This window comes from Rhyacophila brunnea, unplaced genomic scaffold, assembly GCF_057557595.1.
Source record: "Rhyacophila brunnea isolate RB1 unplaced genomic scaffold, BYU_Rbru_1.0 scaffold_16, whole genome shotgun sequence".
Classification (NCBI taxonomy): domain Eukaryota; kingdom Metazoa; phylum Arthropoda; class Insecta; order Trichoptera; family Rhyacophilidae; genus Rhyacophila; species Rhyacophila brunnea.
In genome coordinates, this window is record NW_028232816.1 from 24832533 (window position 1) to 24855384 (window position 22852).

General features: G+C 32.2%; 1 protein-coding gene across 1 annotated transcript in view; it reads right to left on the reverse strand.

Moving 5' to 3' along the window:
* Dscam4 (Down syndrome cell adhesion molecule 4) overlaps positions 1-22852 on the reverse strand; it is a 304268-nt gene that overhangs the window by 242390 nt on the left and 39026 nt on the right. The window contains 3 exon segments of the mRNA XM_085943975.1: positions 10247-10385; positions 16099-16230; positions 19558-19719. Coding sequence (XP_085800101.1) covers positions 10247-10385; positions 16099-16230; positions 19558-19719 — 433 coding nt within the window.

The following is a 22852-nucleotide window of genomic DNA, read 5'->3' on the forward strand; positions in this document are numbered from 1 at the left end:
TGACCTTCCACCCGAAAGTTCTGGGTTCGATTCCCGATGAGGACACAATATGTATGTGTTTTTCTCAAAGCCTGGGTGTTTGTGATTGTTCAAAAATTACTAACAACCTCCATGTGAGGCGTCTAATTCCAAAAAGCGATAAGTCCACATTTGGTCAAAATCGAGAAAAAAATACGCACGTATTCTTTGTATAATTTTACACAATATGTATTGATCTATAAATTCCAAAACGCGACATAACCCTAGAAAAAAAATATTTTAAGTCTCGATTTATTACAAAAAGCGCCAAGTCCGTGTTTCATATTATTTAATGCTTGGTTGATTTTCCGCGTATTTAATTCAACCAATAAGGGAACGTTCAATATTAAAAAGGGCGTCTCCCATGCCGTAGCATCTGGTAAATTTATGACAGTGTCACGGAAATATGTGCCTTATGCGGCGTAAATTAAAAAGTGAAGTACAAATAGCGCTATGTCCAATTTTATTTTGCCTATATTTATTACATTTAAGAGTTTATCGGCTGAAACAAATTGCCATTTGGTTCTAATTTCGACATAGAATACAACGGAGAAAATAATCTCAAGTTAAAACAAATAATTGGAGCTTGAAACGTAAAAACGTTGTTTCCCGAAAATATTGAATTGTGGACTTGTCGCTTTTTGTAATTAGACGCCTCATGTATGAAAAAGCAAGGACATGGTTATTAATAATTCTAAAAAAATATATTGTAAATATTAAATTATATAAGTATACATAATAATATACTAACAGAGCATCCAATCTTGCAAAATATGTTTGTCCTAATCTACAAACTTGCTACAATCATGAATTCACTTTGGTGTGACTGTCGTCGTCAGATTTATTTAACCGTAATTCTTGTGACAAGCAGTCCACCTGCTTTATATTGATGATTAAGCATGGACAAACTGTTCGCGTCTAGTAAACCAGAATGAAAATGAATTGTGGGAATATTGCAATTTGATGGCATATAGAAAGACTATCCAGTGCTTGGAGTAATCTATTAGACAAGAATCGCGGAAACTAAGTAGGAAAGATGAGTTTTATTGGGGTAATTAACGTGATTTAAATAGGGATGTGAAGCTATTAAATAAATAATATATATATATATATATATATATATATAATAACATACATTTACATATTATGAGTCAAGGGCTGTTAGTAAAAGAGAGGGACACCAACTTAGTGACTGCAATATGTTGAATTTGTCGATGTGATTATGTTGTTAATAATAAACACATGCTACCAAAACCTGAACAAAAACGATGCATGAGTGCGAGTGAGAAAGTATTCGGGACCCTTATAATCTCTGCGACACGCGCTAGAGTAAGATAAAAGGTTTACAGATGTTTGAGATGATTTGCTATGGTGTCGCCGCCAAATCTTAGTTTGTTGCTTAACTAAGTGTCGATAACCCGTGAGCGCGTGTTGCGAAAATTGCTATTTCTTGTGTTAAGCATAAAGTCAGTGATAAATATTTTTAGTTAATTAACTAGAAATGATAGTTCTGTGTGTTGTATTAAAATGTGGTATCCGTAGTAATAAGCAAGAAGATGGTATTACGTTTCATAGGTAAGTTGATACATGTTCGTGATAATTTATTTGTATATTATTATATATTTTAATATCAAGTGACCTAGTGTTTTTTTTTTTTTAAATAATTTGAATTATGGATATTTTTACCTAATGGTTGTATTTTGACCGCTTAAAAATACTATATAACGTAAAAAAATAGAAAATTATATTTTAATTCTGAGCGTCTAGTGCGAGCACTTTAATATAACCAACGAAATTGTCTATGGTCTCAAACATTAAGTATACGAATGCATTCGTTTGCCCACAAACCAAACGCACGGCACGCAGCTTCATTTAGAAATGCAATGGGTGGCGTCTAGATGTATCTATAGTCTAAGCATGTAACTTAATTAATATACTGCCGCGTATAGCATCGAAATAACATTTTTGGTAAAAAAAAAACACCTTCAGTGACATGACATGAATGTAACTAATTTCACTTGAAACCAACTGCATGTTGAATAGAAAAATGGAATTTTTTCAGTGAGTCAGGCGACGTTACTGTTCTGGCATGGTCCCGCCTGTGTGTGCAGAAGAGGGTTGCAACATTGCTGGAACTGTTGATTGATAGTTATGTTAAAGTAATATGTATTGGTAAAATTTTTTGAATATTATAGTATGGTTTATTTAGAAAATTTATGGTTTTCGTATTTATTCTGTGTTCACAGAGATTAATCAACAGTAACGGAGAATACTGCAAACGGTACACGAAAATAAATTAACGAGATAAGATCGCCCAAATCAATAACCAGATTACCTTGACAAAAAAATAGTTCAGTTCAGGTAGGTATCGCAATAGACATCTAGATAACCACACTTAACACCAGGAAAGAATCTCGACAGTGTAAGATGCTTAGTTTCAAAATAGATGACATGTATGATCAAAAGGTTCAGAGCTTCAGACTAAGCTGAATGGCTGTCAGATTGTGAGTAAAAATTATGGTTTTAATATAAGGTTAAATCCTAATCCGTTTACGTATTGCTTGTGACATTGGGGTCTCTTTTCGACGTCATACCGCAGAACTAGTTGTAATGAAATCAGTTTAGAGATGCCTTAATTTAGCTGTGAATTGAATCTAGGTTAATAAAGAAATTGATTACCTACATTCAAAATAAAAATCTCACTTTTAATACTTGATATAATTCAAAAAGGTTATCAAAACCTATGTAGGTATATTGTATTTATCACGTTTGACGAATAAGAGCGTGCCTTCTATAAATCAAATTGATAAGGCACTGATCTCAGTTGGGAGACCGCATCGTGATCCATGCATGCCCATACAACTTACACAGCAACCGAGAGACGAGGGCATAAGAGCACTGCGAGCCCCTTGTGGTCGGTGTCGGGGGAGACTTTATAGCCTTCGCTCCGGGAAATATGGAGAGGCACTTGCAGTAGCGTATCTGTTGATAAATATAAATCGACGAGCTTATGATTTGAAAAAAAAAACAAATATAGATAAGTATAAATTTATTATATTGTGCACATGCTTTCCCTACACTATCGGTCACGTCTCACATCAGACGTGCACATCGAAAATAGTAAAAGGGGATCTATTTAAAAAATATATCTGTATTGTATTGGTTGGATATAATATAATCGGATAACCTGGAGAGATTTGTGTTTTAGAGTAGCCTACCAGGGTTAGCCTAATTGGGTAGGCCAAGTGAAGGAGCTGATTAGGGGCAGCCTTCACTCTACCCTAAGAGAATCAGAGGATCGAGAGAAGTGGAAAGTCTTGGTCGTTCAAAAGGTGACAGAATATCAAAGTGGTCATAATTCTCAGCTAAGACAAAGCGACCAAGAAGAAGAAAGATGATTATAAGGTAAGTCTCTTCTACAGTACATCGACATAATATGATAATAGCAGCTTTATCATTGGCAGCGATGCTTTTGAAATTCGAGGGTTATTTGTTTATCTCGGCTCTACTAATAATCAACCCTGCTAACAGGTACTATTTTGGTATCCAAAGGCTTCTTAAGAATAACACCCTCTCAACTAAATTCAAAATAACTCACAGTATCAACTTATGAATTACATGTTGAGAGAATAATACAATTTATACCTTTGAGAGGACAGTCCTGAGAAGAATGCTTGGGGATGAAAAACAGGACGAAGTACAATAAGGAATATATGAGCTATGCTGAATTGGCAGGTACATAGAATGCCATATGAGTTATAAGGCGGGCTATGTACTCATATCTTGCAAGCAAGATGAATCAGGAATTTAGATGGCTGTATTACACTCTTATCCCGAATCTTTTTCTTCTTCGCAATAAACTAAAATTTACTAATAATACTTTTAACATCAATCCTGATCGTTTTAGACATATTTATATTATAAAAAGCAATAAATTGCACAGTAGAGGCTTGTTAGTCCACAGTTTTAACACGTGGACAAGAAGTTCTTGTTCGATAATAAAACACATCGACCGTGTTTAGGAAAAAGGGCGTAACCCTCACAATACAAATTTTATAGGAGAGGCGAAAAACGTTTTTTGAGAAATTTTAGTTTAATATTTTTTAAAAAATGGGTACAGACATTGGGTACATGATGATTGATGATTTGGTGTAATTTGTTTTCGATCTAATAATAATTAAAGAAGTTATTATCATTAAAATTGAGGATAAATGCTTTTTTCCATAAATTAAAAATTAATTATTCTCAATTTAAACCTGAATTCAGATAATAATTTAGCATTTGCGGCTTACTTCATTTTTATAGAACGTGTATTTAGTTGTTAATATCTAATAAAAGCACTTTTCGAAAAATCGAGGGTTACGCCCTTTTTCCTAAACACAGTCGACATGTAAAATTATTTTTTATGTTTTTGTATTTTATTTTAGTAGCTTTGTTTACGACAGGAAAAGTAAATCAAAACATTAGGCGTTTTTTAGCTTATTGTAAATACATAGAAAAAATATTGTGTAAGGAAAAATATATTTGGTACTTATAATGTATACGTAGAGCCAAAGCGAAGATTATGTAACTCTAGTAAAATTTAATATAGTTAAGTAAAGAAGAGATACAAGTAATCACTTAACGTAATCCCTCTGGTGTTAATTCAAAGTGCCATCACTGGGCACTAGCTTGCAGCTCCCAAATTTATCGTCTTTTTATCTGCTCCTTTATGTATTGCGATACAATCTGGCTGGCAATGGCCGGCCGACCAAGATGGGGGATGATTTAATTTGCGGTGTGAACATTTTACGAATTTTCCTCTAATATCAATAATTCACAACGTCGAAACAGGATTTCGATAAACATGATCAAATATGAAAGCACTTGTAGTGTCTTTACTTAAAACTTTAAAAATCTGACGCCCATATTTTAATGAAGGATATTATTAATACTGAACACAAACATAAGCTTGGTCGCACATAGAAACTCGCATTGACTGTAATACGTCGATTTTGTCGATGTAATCACATAGTGTCGGTACAAAATTGTTGGTAGCTGATTGTAGCATGTCAAGAATTTCACTTGATTTATGCCGTATATAGAATAGCTAAAGGTCACATCGGCACATGTGCAGAGCTAATTACCACGTTTTTATTAGCTCGTATTCTTGTTTGTCCAGTACAATTTTTTTCTTATTTGTCCAAATCTTGCAATCAATTTTTAACTAACTTACCGACTAGCTAGACATTTGAAACTTTTAGAATATACCAGAACACGATGACAAAGCATTCTTTTAATACTTTTAGCTATCGTTAAGCAGAATTGAATTAATTTTCACTTAATTCTGTTTTGTATGGAAAGTTATTTCGGAATAAATCCATAAAAAGTATAATACTTTTATTGGTTGCTAAGAGGGTCATAGCAACTAAATTATTAATATATACGTGCGTTACTATGGATATCAATATGAAATGTCAAAATCACATTTCAGTATTCTATATTTATTCCGTATTTCTATCAAGTACAATAATAAGTATTTATTAATAGGTACATAGAATTTTCCAGTTTATTATGATTCAACAGAATTAAAAACATGGTATATAAAAAGTTCTTTTTATCTTGTAATTATTTTTCATTCGTTTCACATGTCACTGTTCCGACATTGTATAGCATGTGCGCGCGGAAGAGAGTTGCAACATTGCGCCCATTTTGATTTGTGACCATATCTCAGTCAAGACAATTTAGTATGTGTGGCCGGGCGACATTGTAATTATTTCAAAATAGGATTACCGAACGGTTCGGCCAGGATCGTCCCTGAAAATTAGTCCCAGCATGCACAGTGTTATGTAATTTTAGCGACTATTGAGCTGATTTTTTGACGTGTGATCTGAAAAAATTAGTGTAGAAAAGTAAAATTGACGACGTGGGAAAATAAAGGAAATAAAACTGCCATTCTGGATTTTTGAATTTGTATTTTAGATGAATAATCCGTCAGTATTGGTAAAGAATAACACTATTGGCGTTACTCCAGGACTGAGTTTTATTTTGGCTAGAATAGCTGGTAGTACTGGGATTTAAACAAAAGCCCTTTTTTCTGGATAAAAAAAATAGGGTTGGTAACCCTACCTCAGAAACATATCTCTTAAAGTCCTAGAAACTTGGACTAATCGAGATTCGAATACACAAGATTGGCTTGCCGGGCAAGTGATTTTATGTCACTTTGTAGTGGACTCATAATATATTATACCGGGCGTACATCAGTGTAATTCAAACAGTGTATAACAAAATGTCAATGGAGTGACTTTGAATTTCTAAGTGTTCAAAACATCATGTCAGTATCAATTATTCTACTAAACAGTATTTACATTGTGATAAAGACATTATAGTGTACATCTTGGGAACTTAACAGTTTCGCCAAACAAGAGTTTCTCACCACGGTCAATGGCAGTCCATTATCTATCTACACTCACTCCGTCAGTTTTTTCTGTGGTCTTAATTATTCCATAATATTCTATTTGTTCAGTTCCAAAATATTTTTTTAATGATCTTTTTCTACCATCATATTCACACAATCAACTTTACTAACGTTGTTCTGATATCTCTACCGAATGTATTGGTGGGTAAGTACTGTTAAAATGGAGAAATAGCGATTCTAGAACGATTTATACTTTACAGATGACGATTACATTGTACAGCTTATAATAATTATAAATATTGATATGGAGCATCCCGCTCAGCAAAAAGCCTGCTACCAATTGTCAGGTATTAAAATTCATTAGCCATTAGCGACGTACAAAAATTGATATCAGTCAGAATTCTCAAAATTTAGCAAGCTTAAAAACAAGCTTATTTTTTATAGCAAGTTTATTTAATAAGCTAGGGTTCAGCTTTCTCGAAATCGGCCAGTCCAAGCACCTAACATAATATAATTCTAGGTACTCGTATCTAGATTCTCAGCAGCCAATTTCGACCTTATCCCCGAAGAGGGGACTTATTAGTAGTGGATATCAGTAACTAATAAAGTGTCTCTAGGTGTACTTAATCTACTTTATTCCCTTTGTAATTAATAAATACAAGTTAATCTGGGGATTTACCTACTCATGAAATACATATAATATTTACCTACTCGTTGAGGACATATACGTCAAATAGACTCCTACTTAGTAGTATTTGAATTTAACTAAATACAATGTATGACATTGTATTTACAAATCTGATTAAATACCAGATTTCTGATGTAATTAGGAAACACACTATATCCATTATGCTTGAAATAATACACATTAACTCGATTTAATACTGGCATTTCTCATAATAATTAGATTAATAGCTTCCATCATTATGGAATAGTTCATGTCATGTATATTCTATATCTACTAATATTAGATACTTAACAGGATTTTCATAAGCTTGTAAAACATTTGCGAAAAATTTTCATTAATAATCATTAGAATTTATTACAATTTGTGTTAGTGCATTATTAAGTAACTTTAGTTTACAAATTGAGTTAGAATTTACTTGAAAGTCTACAAAAGATAAGTAATTAGGGTGCATATCAAACAGTGTTGCCAACTATTTTTGAGACAGCAATGTATAAAAAAGGGAGGAGTAGGTATAATACTACGATGCTATCGGGCAGGAAAATGTTAGAAAAAATCACAGACATCACATTTTTTGTCGTCCATGGATCAGGGCTCGAAATGGACCGGAACGCACCGGAGCGCCGTTCCTGTTCGTGAAATCGGTAAAATTATCGCTCCGTCTCGTGGAATAAATAATTTTACCGTCTGAGCTGGATAGGCCATATAATAGAAAATCTATTACACTAATTTTTATGAAAAAGAACACATCAACTTTGATAACTTTACTATGTAAAAATCTCCAGAAAACCGTCGAGCGCTCCCGATCGTAATTTTTTCCATTTCGTGCGCTGCCATGGATAAATGTTCAGAAGAATAAGAATGGGACATTTTTAGCTTCATATTTTGTGAAAAATTAATGAAATTACATACAGATTATACACTATCAAGATAAATAAATTATGAGCGTTGCTTAAGCTCTAATTAATAGCTATAAAAAACTATAGTAAAAGTCTTATAGGCGTACCTAGTTCAAATACGATCAGAGACCAAGTCTGAAAATTATTTTAGTAGTACCTAAATTGATAAATACGCTTCTACTTTTCCATTTCATGCCTATTGTTTTTTTATAAAATTTTACAAGTTAGTTCCGATATTAAAAAAACGTCAGATTTAACGCCCCATAAAAGATGTGATTTTGTAAACTAAACAAGCTGGCAATATTGAAAACTAATAAAATATAATATAGGGTTTTCCAAAATGGTAATTATTAAAATAATAAAAATCTTATGCAACAACGTTTTAAAGATTAGATTTTCGTACGTTTAGAGGTTTTAAGGTTCGAGGGATCCCGGGATACCGAGCTATTTTCGATACCCATGAATCCCGGGATTGATAAACATAATCCCGGGATTTTGGAATTGATTTTTTTTATCAATTTTTATGGAAAATAAAATAAAAGCGAAAATAAAACGGAAAAAATACTCTTAATAAAAATAACTACATTAGAAATAAACTGAGTTTCACTGAAGTTTGATTTATACCCATGTGTAGGTTGCCGATTCATTTTATTTTTTCACATGAATTATTAAAAATGAGAAAGATTGGAAAAAACAATGCTTCGCACTTTTAACAAAGTAATTCTACCATGATATCATACGTTTTACGGAAGTTTCATATTTGGCTGACTAATTAGATTTATGATACGGAAAGGCCATAAGTACGCCATGATTATTTGCTTTACTATTTTAAATCTCGCTAATCGATTCATTATGTTTTTACTATCAGAAACAGCAATCTCATATTAAATTAACATTATTATTTATATTAAAATATTATTTACTCCATTAAACTTGTGCATTTCCAAGATTGAACGTATACAATATTAACAATAAATGTCTTAAATAGTATAAATTATACTAGATTTATTTTTGACCGATTTTATCAATGTTATTTGTAAATATAAAAATTTTATATTAACAATGGAAAAAAATGCCAATCCCCGAAATCCCGGGATCAGAATTTTGGCTCGGGATTGGATTCCCTAGTTCGAACCCCACCTCTTAGGATCAAAAAATTTCAAATTATCGAGGTGAATAGAATTTTACATATTCTTTTTCGTGACTTCCTAACTGAAGATCGTGAGCCGGATGAATTTGCTGTCGAATAGTCGTCTCAACGAGTTGACCTCTCTTCTCATGTAATTCTACGAAACACAAGGCGTCATACATAGGCTAACACATTTGAGGCAGCCAATGTTTGGTTTTTTATTATCGTAAAAGACAAGACAGTGCGGATGGCATAAACAGACAGTAATGATCCTTATAATAATTATAACGATTGCGCGACACGCATTCGATAACCACATGTGGATGTAACAGGTTGCAATCATTTATAAATGAACACTCGTGGTTATAGCTGCATGCCGGGTGTTCATAGAAATACTCAAAAAGTGAAGTATCTGGCTAAGAGGAATGTACCCGGAAAAGTGTGCGAGGCCGCGGTTGAAGCCATGAGAAGCTATGAGTATATGTTTTATAACTTTGCACTTTTTACTACATTCACATGCCTCTTTGCCTGATAACCTCACCCAAAATTAGATCAAATGATATCCAATTGTATTAATTAACTCATTTGCTGCTGACTAGATAATGATTTTTTTATTACCACATTTAAAATGCACGTTAATTACATCAATCGGCCGCCTGGTCATTACACGCCAGGTGCGACTTCAGCGTCCAAAGTATTAATACATTATCTAGTAACTGCGTGTAATGGTCTTTCTTAATCAGGCGTATTCTTATCCGAGTCATACCAAGTGATGTTCAGCATGTGCAGTTGTATAGATTTGGCAATGTCAGTTGCAAATACTGAAGACCTCACATTAAATTGTATTTAATTAGTTTATTTTTCTCCGTCATATACCTAGTGCCGATTTTTCTTGAATACAACAAAACTGGCTTTTGTGAGACTATATCGAAATACCCGATTTGAAAAACTCTTCATTTTCCATTCACATTTCTTACTATCATAATAATATGAGGATGTAGTTACCTGGGATTCTCAGCCACATAATATACACTTAGTTAAGCCGATATACAAGGTTAAACTGGTAGAGTTTACATTAACAGAATATTATTAACACACCTTAATAATTGATTGTTTACCTGTATGTGGGTACCGGATATCCTTGCGCGACGCACGCTAGAACAACCCTCTCGCCGATTGCCACGTGTCGCGAGCTGTGCTTTTCAACTGTCACACGTGGCTGTACGTTGCCTTTGGGTTCTGTTATTATCACGTGACCTGTAAAAAAATAAGTCAGATAATAATTAATTTAATCTTCCTAATTACTATGAAACGAATTGAATTATATTTTATCTACGTAATTTAATAATATAATCAGGATCGGTTTGGTTGAAAATAAAACAAAATAAAGAACATGATTTATATTATATTGATCGTTGATAATTGTTTATTTATTTTAATACACATTAACATGATATTAAAAATAAAAAAGAACAGATAAATAAAGTTAGCTATTCTAAAAATATACTCGTAAATCAAAGAATAATCTCAGATAAAAATATAAATAAAAAATTCTAAATGAAAACAATCGTGGACAATCTTTTTACAATAAAAATAAGCAATACACAGCGTATGTCCGTATCCTTAAACATTGAAGTTAATGGCCCTACCATACTTAACCACACCCGGTTTTAATCGGGCGTATCACGGGACCCTACGTTTGATGTGAAGCATATTTATATGAATGGGAATGTCTCAGGAGCAGTTACCTAAACTAAGGTCGCCATGCACTCAAATGTACTTTGACTGAATTTACAGGACTTTAAGTTAAGGTTAGGGTACCCATAGGAGCGATGAGCACAGAGACAAAATTAAAAATTGTAGTAAGTAACAAATTAAAGTTAATACAAAACTGCCGAACATTCTAAGTGAAAAGATCTTCACGTTGGCAGTATGACGCCGCAAATTTTCTAAATTCAATAAAATTAGGCTTTGTGGCGGCTAAGTCGGATGGTCCGATGGGCCCAACAGCTGATTGAACCAACTTGAGTAGCTTCTCTTTTCGTACATATTTTAGGACATTCCCTTAAACAATATACATCTTTAAGAAGTCCCTCACTATTGGTGCCGGACATGAAAAACCAGTTTTGATTCAGGAGAGGTCATGGATACGACAACGCCCATAAAAAAATAAAAAAATCAGAACATCAGGATTGGAAACATAGGTACCCTGTGAGATCAGTGAAAAATGCTTTATAAGCATATTATGTGACCTACGAGCTTCGAGAATATGAAAATCGGGCACGCCTTGAAGAAAGTTTACCGGAAAATACTCGTTTAAGAATTATCGAAAGGAAAATAGTTCTACAATATTATGTTCAAATAAGGATCTAGAGGAAAATTATTCTAGGTACGCTTTAAATAAGTTTGTTGGAAACCTCACAAGGACTCTAGATAATTAATCGATATTCCGGTAAACTCCGTGCTAACAAAAAGTAGGTGTACTTGAACTAAGACATTTGGATTCTTGAGTGGCTTCTTATTACCACGTTTTTCTTAGCTCGTATTCTTGTTTGTCCGATGGTTGTTTATCCAGTACAAATCTTGCGATCGATTTTTAACTAACTTCCCGACTAGCTAGTCATTTGAAACTTTTAGAATATATCAGAACACGATGCCAATGCACTCTTTTAATTTTTAGCCATTTTTAAATAGAATTGAATTCATTTTCAGTTAATTCTGTTTTGTATGAAAAGTTATTTCGGAAGAAATCCGTAATCCAATCCACTATTATTGGTTGCTAAGGGGGTGGTCCTAGCAACTAAATTAATAATATATACGTGCGTTACTATGGAAATCAAAATGATATTTCAGTATTCTATACTTGTTTGTTGCAAAAAAAGCAAAAAAATGATTTGTTGACAATTGCCTTATTTGTCCTAAATTATTAATACATAGAATGGTCAAGTTTGTATGATTCAACAGAAAATTTAAAAACATATATATAAAGTTCTTTTTATCTTGTAATTATTTTTATTTTTATTTTCTGTTTTTTATTCACACTAAGATTATTATTTGCTTTGAATTTTTATTATAACTTAATTCAGATAACTGTGATATTTTAAATCTAAATATTACGTTTTGAATCTCTTTGGTTGATAATTTCGTCACTGTTCTGGCAGAAGACACTAATTCGAAAAAATTACATATTGAGTTAGTTATACCAAAATATTCCTTATTTTAAACATTACCGTCTGGAAAGCTTCTTAATAAATAAACAGTCTTTATTTTAAAGTCATTCTTTTTACGATTACTTAATAAACTCACATGATAGACCATTTCAAACATTTTAACAGCTTCAAAGTCAAATTACTCAAAACTAGTATTCTCCAGTTAGTGTGTTCTGCCAGAACAGAGACGATTTGTTATGTACACAACGAAAACGGTGACAGAAAGTCATGTTTAACTGTGATTAAAAACTGTATTCATCATTATTTGGGTTTGTGCACATAATAACGAGTGTGTGACGTAAGGCATTGGCCGGTAAGTGGTTATAGCAGCAACCCTGGTGGTCATCGCTGAACTCAAAGTACAGAGTACCTATCCAAGATAAATGTACGGTGATCCTTGACTTCGGACTCTTAGAACTCCAGAAAAAATCACATACGCATGTCGTACACTGAGCAATACGTAGGAAATAGTAGTAAAATGCAGTCACATAGGGAATCCAATCCCGAGCCAAAATTCTGATCCTGGGATTTCGGGATTACCACTTGACAATCCCGGAATCCCGGGACTGGTCCGGGGATTGGCATTTTTTCCCATTTTTTATATAAAATTTTTATATTTACAAATAAAATTGATAAAATCGGTCAAAAATAAATCTAGTAAGTATAATTTATACTATTTAAGACATTTATTGTTAATATTGTATACGTTCAATCTTGAAAATACATAAGTTTAATGGAGTAAATAATAATGTGAATTCAAAATGAGATTGCTGTTTTTGATTGTAAAGACTTAATGAATGGGTTAGCGAGATTTAAAATAGTAAAGCAAATCATGGTGTACTTATGGCCTTTCCGCTTTATAAATCTAATTAGTCAGCCAAATATGAAACTGCCGTAAAACGTATGAGATCATGGTGGAATTACTTTGTTAATAGTGCGAAGCATTGTTTTTTTCCAATCTTTCTCATTTTTATTAATTTATGTGAAAAAATAAAACAAATCGGCAACTTACACATGGGTATAAATCAAACTTCATTCAAACTCAGTTTATTTCTAATGTAGTTATTTGTTATTAAAAGTATTTTTTCCGTTATATTTTCGTTTTTATTTTAACTTTTTATTTAAAAAAATCAATCCCGAAAGTTTCAGGATTATGTTTATGAATCCCGGGATTCATAGGTATCGAAAATTGCTCGGGATCCCGGGATTGGAATCCCTAGTCACAGTATGTGATTACCACCGTTGGATATGTTAATCGGTTGTGTACGCACGCGGTGAGACCTAAAGAAAGAACAAAACGAAGAATATTATGGTCTATTATCATTATCGAATGTTTATTATATAATTTGGGTTCGCATTGACAGCGGAGTTAGTTATTAATTATATTATAATATTGATAAACTAAAAAAAATGTATCTAATACATATCAACAAGACGTCTTCTCACACAGAGGTGTACGTAAAACTGTCAAACAATGGTACTTATATCCGTTTCGGTTGCCACTTTGACAAAAAGCTTAGTCTCAAAAAGTATCAAAATAATATATTATTTAATGGTCACTCAGGGATATTTGAATTTAACTGTCTCGTAACAGTCATTCGATGAGCAATTGTTTACATTCTTCCTAATCGTATAGTGTCAAATACAGTTACGATTAGTCAAGTATGGTTATATGTTTTTATCAAAGCTAACTGCTAGAAGTATTTGCTAATTTTATGAACGCCTATTAGGAGTTCGGCGGAAATACGTGGCAGCGAACGACACAGGACCGAGAGAGTTGGAGAAAGCTTGGGGAGGCCTTCATCCAACAGTGGATTGACCCCGGCTGATGATGATGATGATTAGGAGTTAGTAATATTTCAACTATCCATTCAAAGCGTTGACGTGATATGCGAGATAGTAAAAATACAGTAAATTTAACCTAGCATTGTAAACCAGACCGGATTTAAGCATCGGAATGAATGAACAGCTAGAATATTCAGCGCGAATGCTTTTCAAAAGAAATATATTGGCAATCCTCCAAATAAAGGTGTCGAATAAGGTACGACAGGCTTTCATAGAGAAAATGTATGAAAGAATGCTGAAATAAAATTAAGTTATACGTAAGTACTGGCTGACCTAGTTGGGTAACTGTAATAAAGCGTCTATTTTCACACATGAAATACGTCATAATATATCATTTAACGACTATACTATAATATGTTAAGACCTGTTTAACTTCAATAAGTACTGTGGTAGTTTGGAAGCAGTAAGTAATATAAATCAGTCATTAATTCGAAATGAACGTGCCTTCGCAAGCTCCAGAGTAAAATATCCAAGATGTTAGTAATAAGTAGGTATAAAATGTGTAGAGTAAATACATATTATTTTCTGTTCTTTTTATAAGTCTATTATGTACATGATTAATTCACTCTCACGTCGTCTGCCTGTCGTATTATTTCTCGTTGTTTTATTTCACCATTTCTTGCAGTACAATCCTTGACGGATATATCTTAAGATAGCCGCCCAGGTCTTCCATTGGCCTTCGGGAATGCGTACATAGCCCGACTTGGCTGTAATGCTTTCGACATTCGATACACGCGGTCAATTTAGTCTTATCTCCGCGCATTTTTATATTATATCACGTGATCTATTCTCCCTCACAAGTATGTGCAGTTTCTCATTGTACATCAACCTCCAAATGCCATTTTACATCGCCTTAACTAGTGTATAGTATAATATGGTCTTACAACTCTGTATTAATATTGGGACTATCTATCTGTGATATTTGATCAATTGATCTCCCCCTTGAGACCCCCAGGCCAGGATTTTGGCGGATCCTCCTACAAACCGCTAAGGTTAAAGGCAATGTGATGCTTGGTTACCAAAATGGGATTCCGTGGTAAAATTAATGGCTTCCGTCTATTTTTAACGGTTTTTTTTATTTTAAATAAATTCATTTGAATTATTTATTTAAGAATACAAAACATTGTGGACATAACAAATCTAAATTCAAGACGTAGACAACATGAGATTTACATTATAAGTCAAACATTACCCTCACAAGACGATATAGATATAAGATATAGAGATAATATAGAAAAAAATATTTAATACTAATATTAACAAAAAAAAATCAAAACATACTTAAGTACAATTTAATACAGAAAATATAATTTTTGAAAACAAAAAAACATACAATTTTATACAGAAAAATACAGTTTCAAAAACAAAATGCGAAGTACATCATTGAAAATGTCTATGTCTTTAGGGAGCGCGTTTACTAATCTTGAACCACTCGTTAATGATGCCTGATAGGCTTGACACGAGGAAACGGTTCCAATAATCGCGATAATTTTGTGGTAACCAAGTAACATACCACCCCTTTCGATATTGAATATATAGCTATTTTTATTAGACAGGAAACAACATACTAAAAATAAATATAAAATAAAATTTTACGAGTAAATTCTCATTTAATTATATCAATCATCATATCACAGCAAAATCCATCATACAGCTAGGTACATACTTTTTGTATTAATATTCTTTAAGTAACAAAGCGCCCTTTTAGCGACTTTTTTACTATTAGAGTAAATTTGTGGTCTGTGTTTATCTTACTTAACTGGTTGACCCACCATGTTGGGCCGCTCTTAGGCCCGGGCCCCCAGGCTAACCCTGCCACCGCCCTTCTTTCAGGGGCCATGAATCTCACGGCAGGCTGTTGGAACACAAATAAGATTTACGTATTTACTAATTTAGTGCATGACATAATAACTTACCGGGATATGCGCTCACGTGGACTTCACCGGTAAGCTTGTGGACCGTTCTGCAGGAGTAAGACTTGAACCCGTCGTTTGGACCTGCGTCATTAATGTAGAGGTCGCCATTACTCAACACTGCGTACTTTCCACCTTGAAAATTAACATAATAATGTAGATAATTCAATTACAATCCCGCATACTTAGGACTAGATGGAATTTAATAGTATGAAGGTACAAGTGAGACTAATGGTTATAATGCATTATGATCACGTTATGTGCTGTCACAGTAAACTGCCGCTATGGAAAAATAGTGTTTAATATCGTTTTTCTTGGTATTTAAAATATTATCAGACTGATACTTCCATCCCATAGCAGATTTTGAATCTTTAAACGAACATTGTCAGTTAGCAAAATCTGCCGAAATCATCAGAACAATAATGAGGTCATTTCACGCGTACCGCACTGCATGGAAATCCGCATGACTCAATAAAAGTTTTTTATCATTTTCTAGATGCCTGCACATTTTTACCTGTGCATCATCTATGGTCCGGAGGTTAAGTTATGTGCAAACTATTATCTATGGATAAAAATATCGCAAGTAATTTTAACGTACGCACACGTAGAAACTGTTAAAATTAATTAAAATTAGCATGAATAATGAATAATAAATAAAAATACTAATACATTAGAGTTGACACTCTCCACCGTTGGATTTATAGAGATAGTGATCATTCAAAATATTCTGCGACATATATATTACTACGACAATATTATACAAATACCTGAATAAAACGTTAAATCATACCGATGGATTATTGGCATTGTATTACATTTTGTTGTCAGTTCTACATTTTTTTAAAACTCAAACAGGAAAAATGAAGGTAAATAATAATATGATATAAGCTAAAATTGTATCTATAAAAAACCTAATTTTGTAAAAAAAAAACTGAACGTATTATATTCCATCGATGTATATAGTACTCACTAGCATTTCACACAATTAAATAAGTATCTCTCACTAATACTTATTAAAGCTCTAATAATAATTCATTCATCATTGTTAATATAGGCCTAATGTGAGTTTTCGACACCTCCGGTTGTCTTGCTTTTTACGCAAGAATGAAAGACACAAACAACCAATATACCTCTCTAGGGTAGTTGGATGTCTTCCATTTTTTGAGATATAGAGTTCCCAACGGAATTCGTTACATTTCCATGTATAAGATCATAAGTGGATCATTGTACAACGAGTTTCTTTATACCAATATTGTACCTTCTTCGACACGTGCCATTTTTGTTGAATCGTATCCGGAAATTGGTACGTAAACAGTTCACCGCAGGACTCTTATTTGTGCGTCGCAGTAAATGAATCATGAGTTCATGTAACATTTAATCAAATGACGAGTTCTTCGTTGAACATTTCACCGTAGAGTATATTTGTACGTATGCTACTCGTACAACATGTGGCGAATTTTATGAGATGTCTTTACTAGGTAAGGTTAGGTTAGGTTAGGGTTAATCTAATTGGAACAGTACTATTTGCAAACTATTGCCGCATTTTGTAAGATACATACAAATGTTCAACGAAGAACTCATCATTTGATAAAATGTTATACGAACTCATGTTTCACGTACTGCGGCGCACGAATAAGTGTCCCACGATGAACTGCATACGTACAACTTACATATAACCTTGTTGAATACAGGCACGGCTATGAGACGTTTTTAATATCTTTATTTAAAGTTATTCAGTACCTTTGTTTTCTTTTATTCAACATTGGAATAACGAGGGTTTTCTAGAGCTTTATTGTAGATTTCCTTGAGATTAGTCTTAATATTGAGTGTCTTTGTAGTAGGATTTATTTGATAGTGTTTATTATTCTCATAAATTCATTTATAATGTAGATTTTACTGCTGACTCATGATTGAAAATAATATGATGACCCTTATTATGATTACTCAAGGTACTGGCTTTACATTTCGGGGATTTCACATTTAATTCTCGATGATTCCAAAATACATATCTGTGCTTTTTTCAAGTCTGTTTATATACTTGTTGCACTGCTACAATACACTACAGTTTCAATAGTATTACACTACTGAAATCGGGTCTCGTGGTATATTATAGTGTTAAAAATAATTACAAGATAAAAATATTTTTTTATATACAATGTTTTTAAATTTTCTGTTGAATCATAATTATAAACTTGACTTGACTAGCTTAAACGATCAAAAAAATTTGTACTTGATAGAAATACTGAATAAATATAGAATACTGTAATGTCATTTTGACATTTCATATCGATTTCCATAGTAACGCACGTATATATTAATAATTTAGTTGTTAGGACCCTAGCAACTAATAATAGTATTTTACTTTTTACGGATTTATTCCGAAATAACTTTCTATACAAAAAATAATTTACTAAAAATGAATTCAAATTCTATTTAAAGATATCCAAAAGTATTAAGAGAATGCATTGGCATCGTGTTCTGATATATTCTAAAAATCTCAAATATCTAGCTAGTCGGGAAGATAGTTAAAAATCTATTGCAAGATTTGTACTGGATAAACAATCACCGGACAAACAAGAATACGACCTAATAAAAACGTTGTAATAAAATATAATATGAATTATAACGGAAAAAGAATTCTAGTCAAATTCTTTACATAAATATACATTATACACTAATGCTGGACTCATCAATTTTTGTCATTAATCCAGCAAAACATATGTCATACGTATCACAATAATTTTATAATATAAACAAATAATAAATTATTATGAATCATAATAAACGTTGAATATATTAAGGGTCCACATGCCCTATAAAGGCCGAAAATTAAGACTTTGGCATATCTTTCAAGGCTTTCTGAATAGTTTGCTAATTTGTAGGAAAGTCATAGGTATATTATATATCATTATTATGTGTTATATTTTTTCATCGAATACCCTCATTTTTTATTATGAACATCGTTGTTTAAAATTAAGAATCAAGTCACGTTTTGACATATCTATTGTCGGTGGTTATAATAATATCATCTATTAAAATTATTATTCTATTGTCAATAAGTGCAATACCTATACCATTTATTTTCACATAATATCGTAATATATTTTCGGAAAATTTTCCATTGGAGTTTAAAATTGACTTCAAATTACAACATGAGTTCTGAATTTGTCATGAAAGGTATATTTTTTTGTCAAGAGCCTTTACCAATACCTCAAATTTAAAAAGTATGACCTTAGCAGAGTATGTGTGCCCTTAAAGTAGTAGCCAGTCAAAGAGGTATAAAAATCATTTCTCGTTCATAAGGCAAGATCAAAATGCTTGAAAGAGTGTAGAGATGTGACAGGTGGTGTAGGAAAAGCATTTATGACACTGATAGGTATATTATTACGTAGGTGCTTATGTTAAAGTAACGCATGCTTTGAATTGGGCATGCTATACTTTATTGATAAAGACATGTCATACCTATGTCAGCGTTTGGATAGATGTTGATGTTTCCGTCTTGCAGCCACGATGTGACCATTACAAAGTCACTGACGTAGGTTGGGAGCTGACACCTCAGGATGGCCGTGTTTCCGCTTATGATGTACTCGTCGTACACTTTCACTTCATAAGACTGCCTCACCACTGTAGAAAAGAAATAACATTTTGAATACAATACATTATATTGTACCGTATAAGTATCCAAATAATATAATCATATGTACGACCTTCTGAAATAGATAGAATTATACGCTTCAAATAATAATGCTTTCGTGTATCGGATGGGAATTGAAAACGGGAAAGTTAAATTAATCAAGTTGGGTCTATGCTTCGGGTTGCAACTAGTGATTCCAATCCCAAGATCCCGAGCTATTTTCGATACCTATGAATCCCGGGATTGATAAACAAAATCCCGAAACTTCAATCAATTTTTATGTAAAATAAAATAAAAACGAAAATATAACAGAAAAAATACTTTTAATAACAAATAACTACATTAGAAATAAACTGAGTTTGAATGAAATTTGATTTATACCCATGTGTAAATTGCCGATTCATTTTATTTTTTCACATAAATTGATAAAAAATGAGAACGATTGAAAAAAAACAATGCTTCTCACTATTAACAAAGTAATTTCACCATGATCTCATACGTTTTGCGGCAGTTTCAAATTTTGCTGACTAATTAGATTTATGAAGCGGAAAGGCCATAAGTACACCATGATTTGCTTTATTATTTTAAATCTCGCCAACCCATTCATTATTCATCTTTACTATCAGAAACAGCAATCTCATTTTGAATTCACATTATTATTTACTCTATTAAACTTATGTATTTCCAAGATTGAACGTATACAATATTAACAATAAATGTCTTAAATAGTATAAATTTTACTAGATTTATTTTTGACCGATTTTATCAATGTTATTTGTAAATATAAAAAAAATTATATTAACAATGGAAACAAATGCCAATCCCGGGATTGTCAAATTGTAATCCCAAAATCCCGGGATCAAAATTTTGGCTCGGGATTGGATTCCCTAGTTGCAGTATATATAATAATTACTCAGTTCGGAAAACATATTTTGAAAAAACATTGTTGCCGCATTTATCAGATTTCAGTCGATATGCTTTTCAAATTAAGTCAAATATAGCATAATTAATTACGCTGAAGTGTAAATAAGTACTTTCTTTGATTCATAAATGGCATTTAATTACGCATGTTTAATAATGAATGAATAATGAATGCTACATTTTCAATTTTTCTATGAAAAAATAATTCATTGAATAAAAATAGTTTCCTAAAAATTTATTAATAACTGAGAACTAAAAGTATGGCTATGAGATTTTGATGCCGTCTAGGAATTAATGTAACTAGACTTGGCTAGTAAATTATCATATTTTCTATTTTTAAAAAATGCTGAAGGGGGGACATGCTCGTCGAAGGTCAAAATTGAGTTTTTATTGTATTTTCAAACCATTATCCTGGACACTCCCTAAACGTTGTAGATAATTTATTTATATAATTTTGAAGCCTTATTATCTTTTAGAGTTATTTTAAACATTTGATGACTGTATAAAGTATTTTTGTTACATAAAATAGTATTCTTTTAAACCTCTCGCTCTAATGTTTTAGAATATAGTCATATTTCGGTACATAACTGTGCAGTGGTGTTAAGATTTTTTACGTTTATTAATTTTTAAACGCATTTATGAAACCATGAGTATAATTTATTACGAGATAATTTTTGTAAAATATTTACGATAAAAAAATATATTGATAATCTCTGTGATCCCAAATTTGACAAGAATTAGGCATTTTATTATTCAAAAAATCGGCAAGATTAACACATTTGAAGATAATTCAAAAGATACTTATTATAATCTATGTCTTTGACAATTCAAGTGTGATAAACATCTTATGAATAATGATTGCTTTATAATAATTATTGACCTAAGAATAAGGTAGTGTTTTTTTGAAATACGCCATTTCTTTTGTCATTCCCTAGTGGTTAAGCTACAACATACGGCCGTCGCCATAAATTGACAAACTATAATTAAAGTAGGGAGTAAAATTATGTTAACGCGCGTGTTTGAACATGTACTTAACCGAATTTTTTTTTATTTTTTTTTAAACGGTACATGTTCAAACACGCGCGTCAATATCATTTTACTCCCTTTTTCAATTATAGTTTGTCAATTTATGGCTACGGCCGTATGTTGTAGCTTAACCACTGGGGAATGACAAAAGAAATGGCGTATTTCAAAAAAACACTACCTTATTCTTAGGTCAATAATTATTATAAAGCAATCATTATTCATAAGATGTTTATCACACTTGAATGGTCAAAGACATAGCTTATAATAAGTATCTTTAGAATCATCTTCAAATGTGTTAATCTTGCCGATTTTTTGAAAAATAAAATGCCTAATTCTTGTCAAATTTGGGATCACAGAGATTATCAATATAATTTTTTATCGTGAATATTTTACAAAAATTATCTCGTAATAAATTATACTCATGGTTTCATAAATGCGTTAAAAAATTAATAAACGTAAAAAATCTTAACACCACTGCACAGTTATGTACCGAAATATGACTATATTCTAAAACATTAGAGCGAGAGGTTTAAAAGAATACTATTTTATGTAACAAAAATACTTTATGCAGTCATCAAATGTTTAAAATAACTATAAAAGATAATAAGGCTTCAAAATTATATAAATAGATTATCTACAACGTTTAAGGAGTGTCCAGGATCATGGTTTGAAAATACAATAAAAACTCAATTTTGACCTACGACGAGCACGTGGGCCGTTAAGGAAATGTATATTATTTATTTAGTTTTTTGACTTGTATTTTATTGAATTATAAATGAATGATTTACAAGAGTATTGATAATATTCAATAAAAATAATTTTAACACATAGATATACCAAATAAAAATGCACGATATGTATGTATTTTGTCTACTAAGAAGATTATATTAAGTATCAAGTATTTATCAAGGAAAATGTATCATTTGGGATGTCACTGTGGTGGTTGTTCGCGACGTCTCATCTAAGTAAATCGGTTCAATCGTGAAGTTCAGCAGCTCTTTTGGCTGAAGCTAAAAAATACGACTGTCCTTCACCTAATTATATTGTCTGTCCCCTGGGTTTCGAAATATTTAGACCCCGGAGACCCCCTGCTTTGAAGATGGCGACAGATATCGGTAGTAGATTTACTGATAAAACAGGTGAGTCTCGTTCAACTGACTACTTGAGACAATGAAT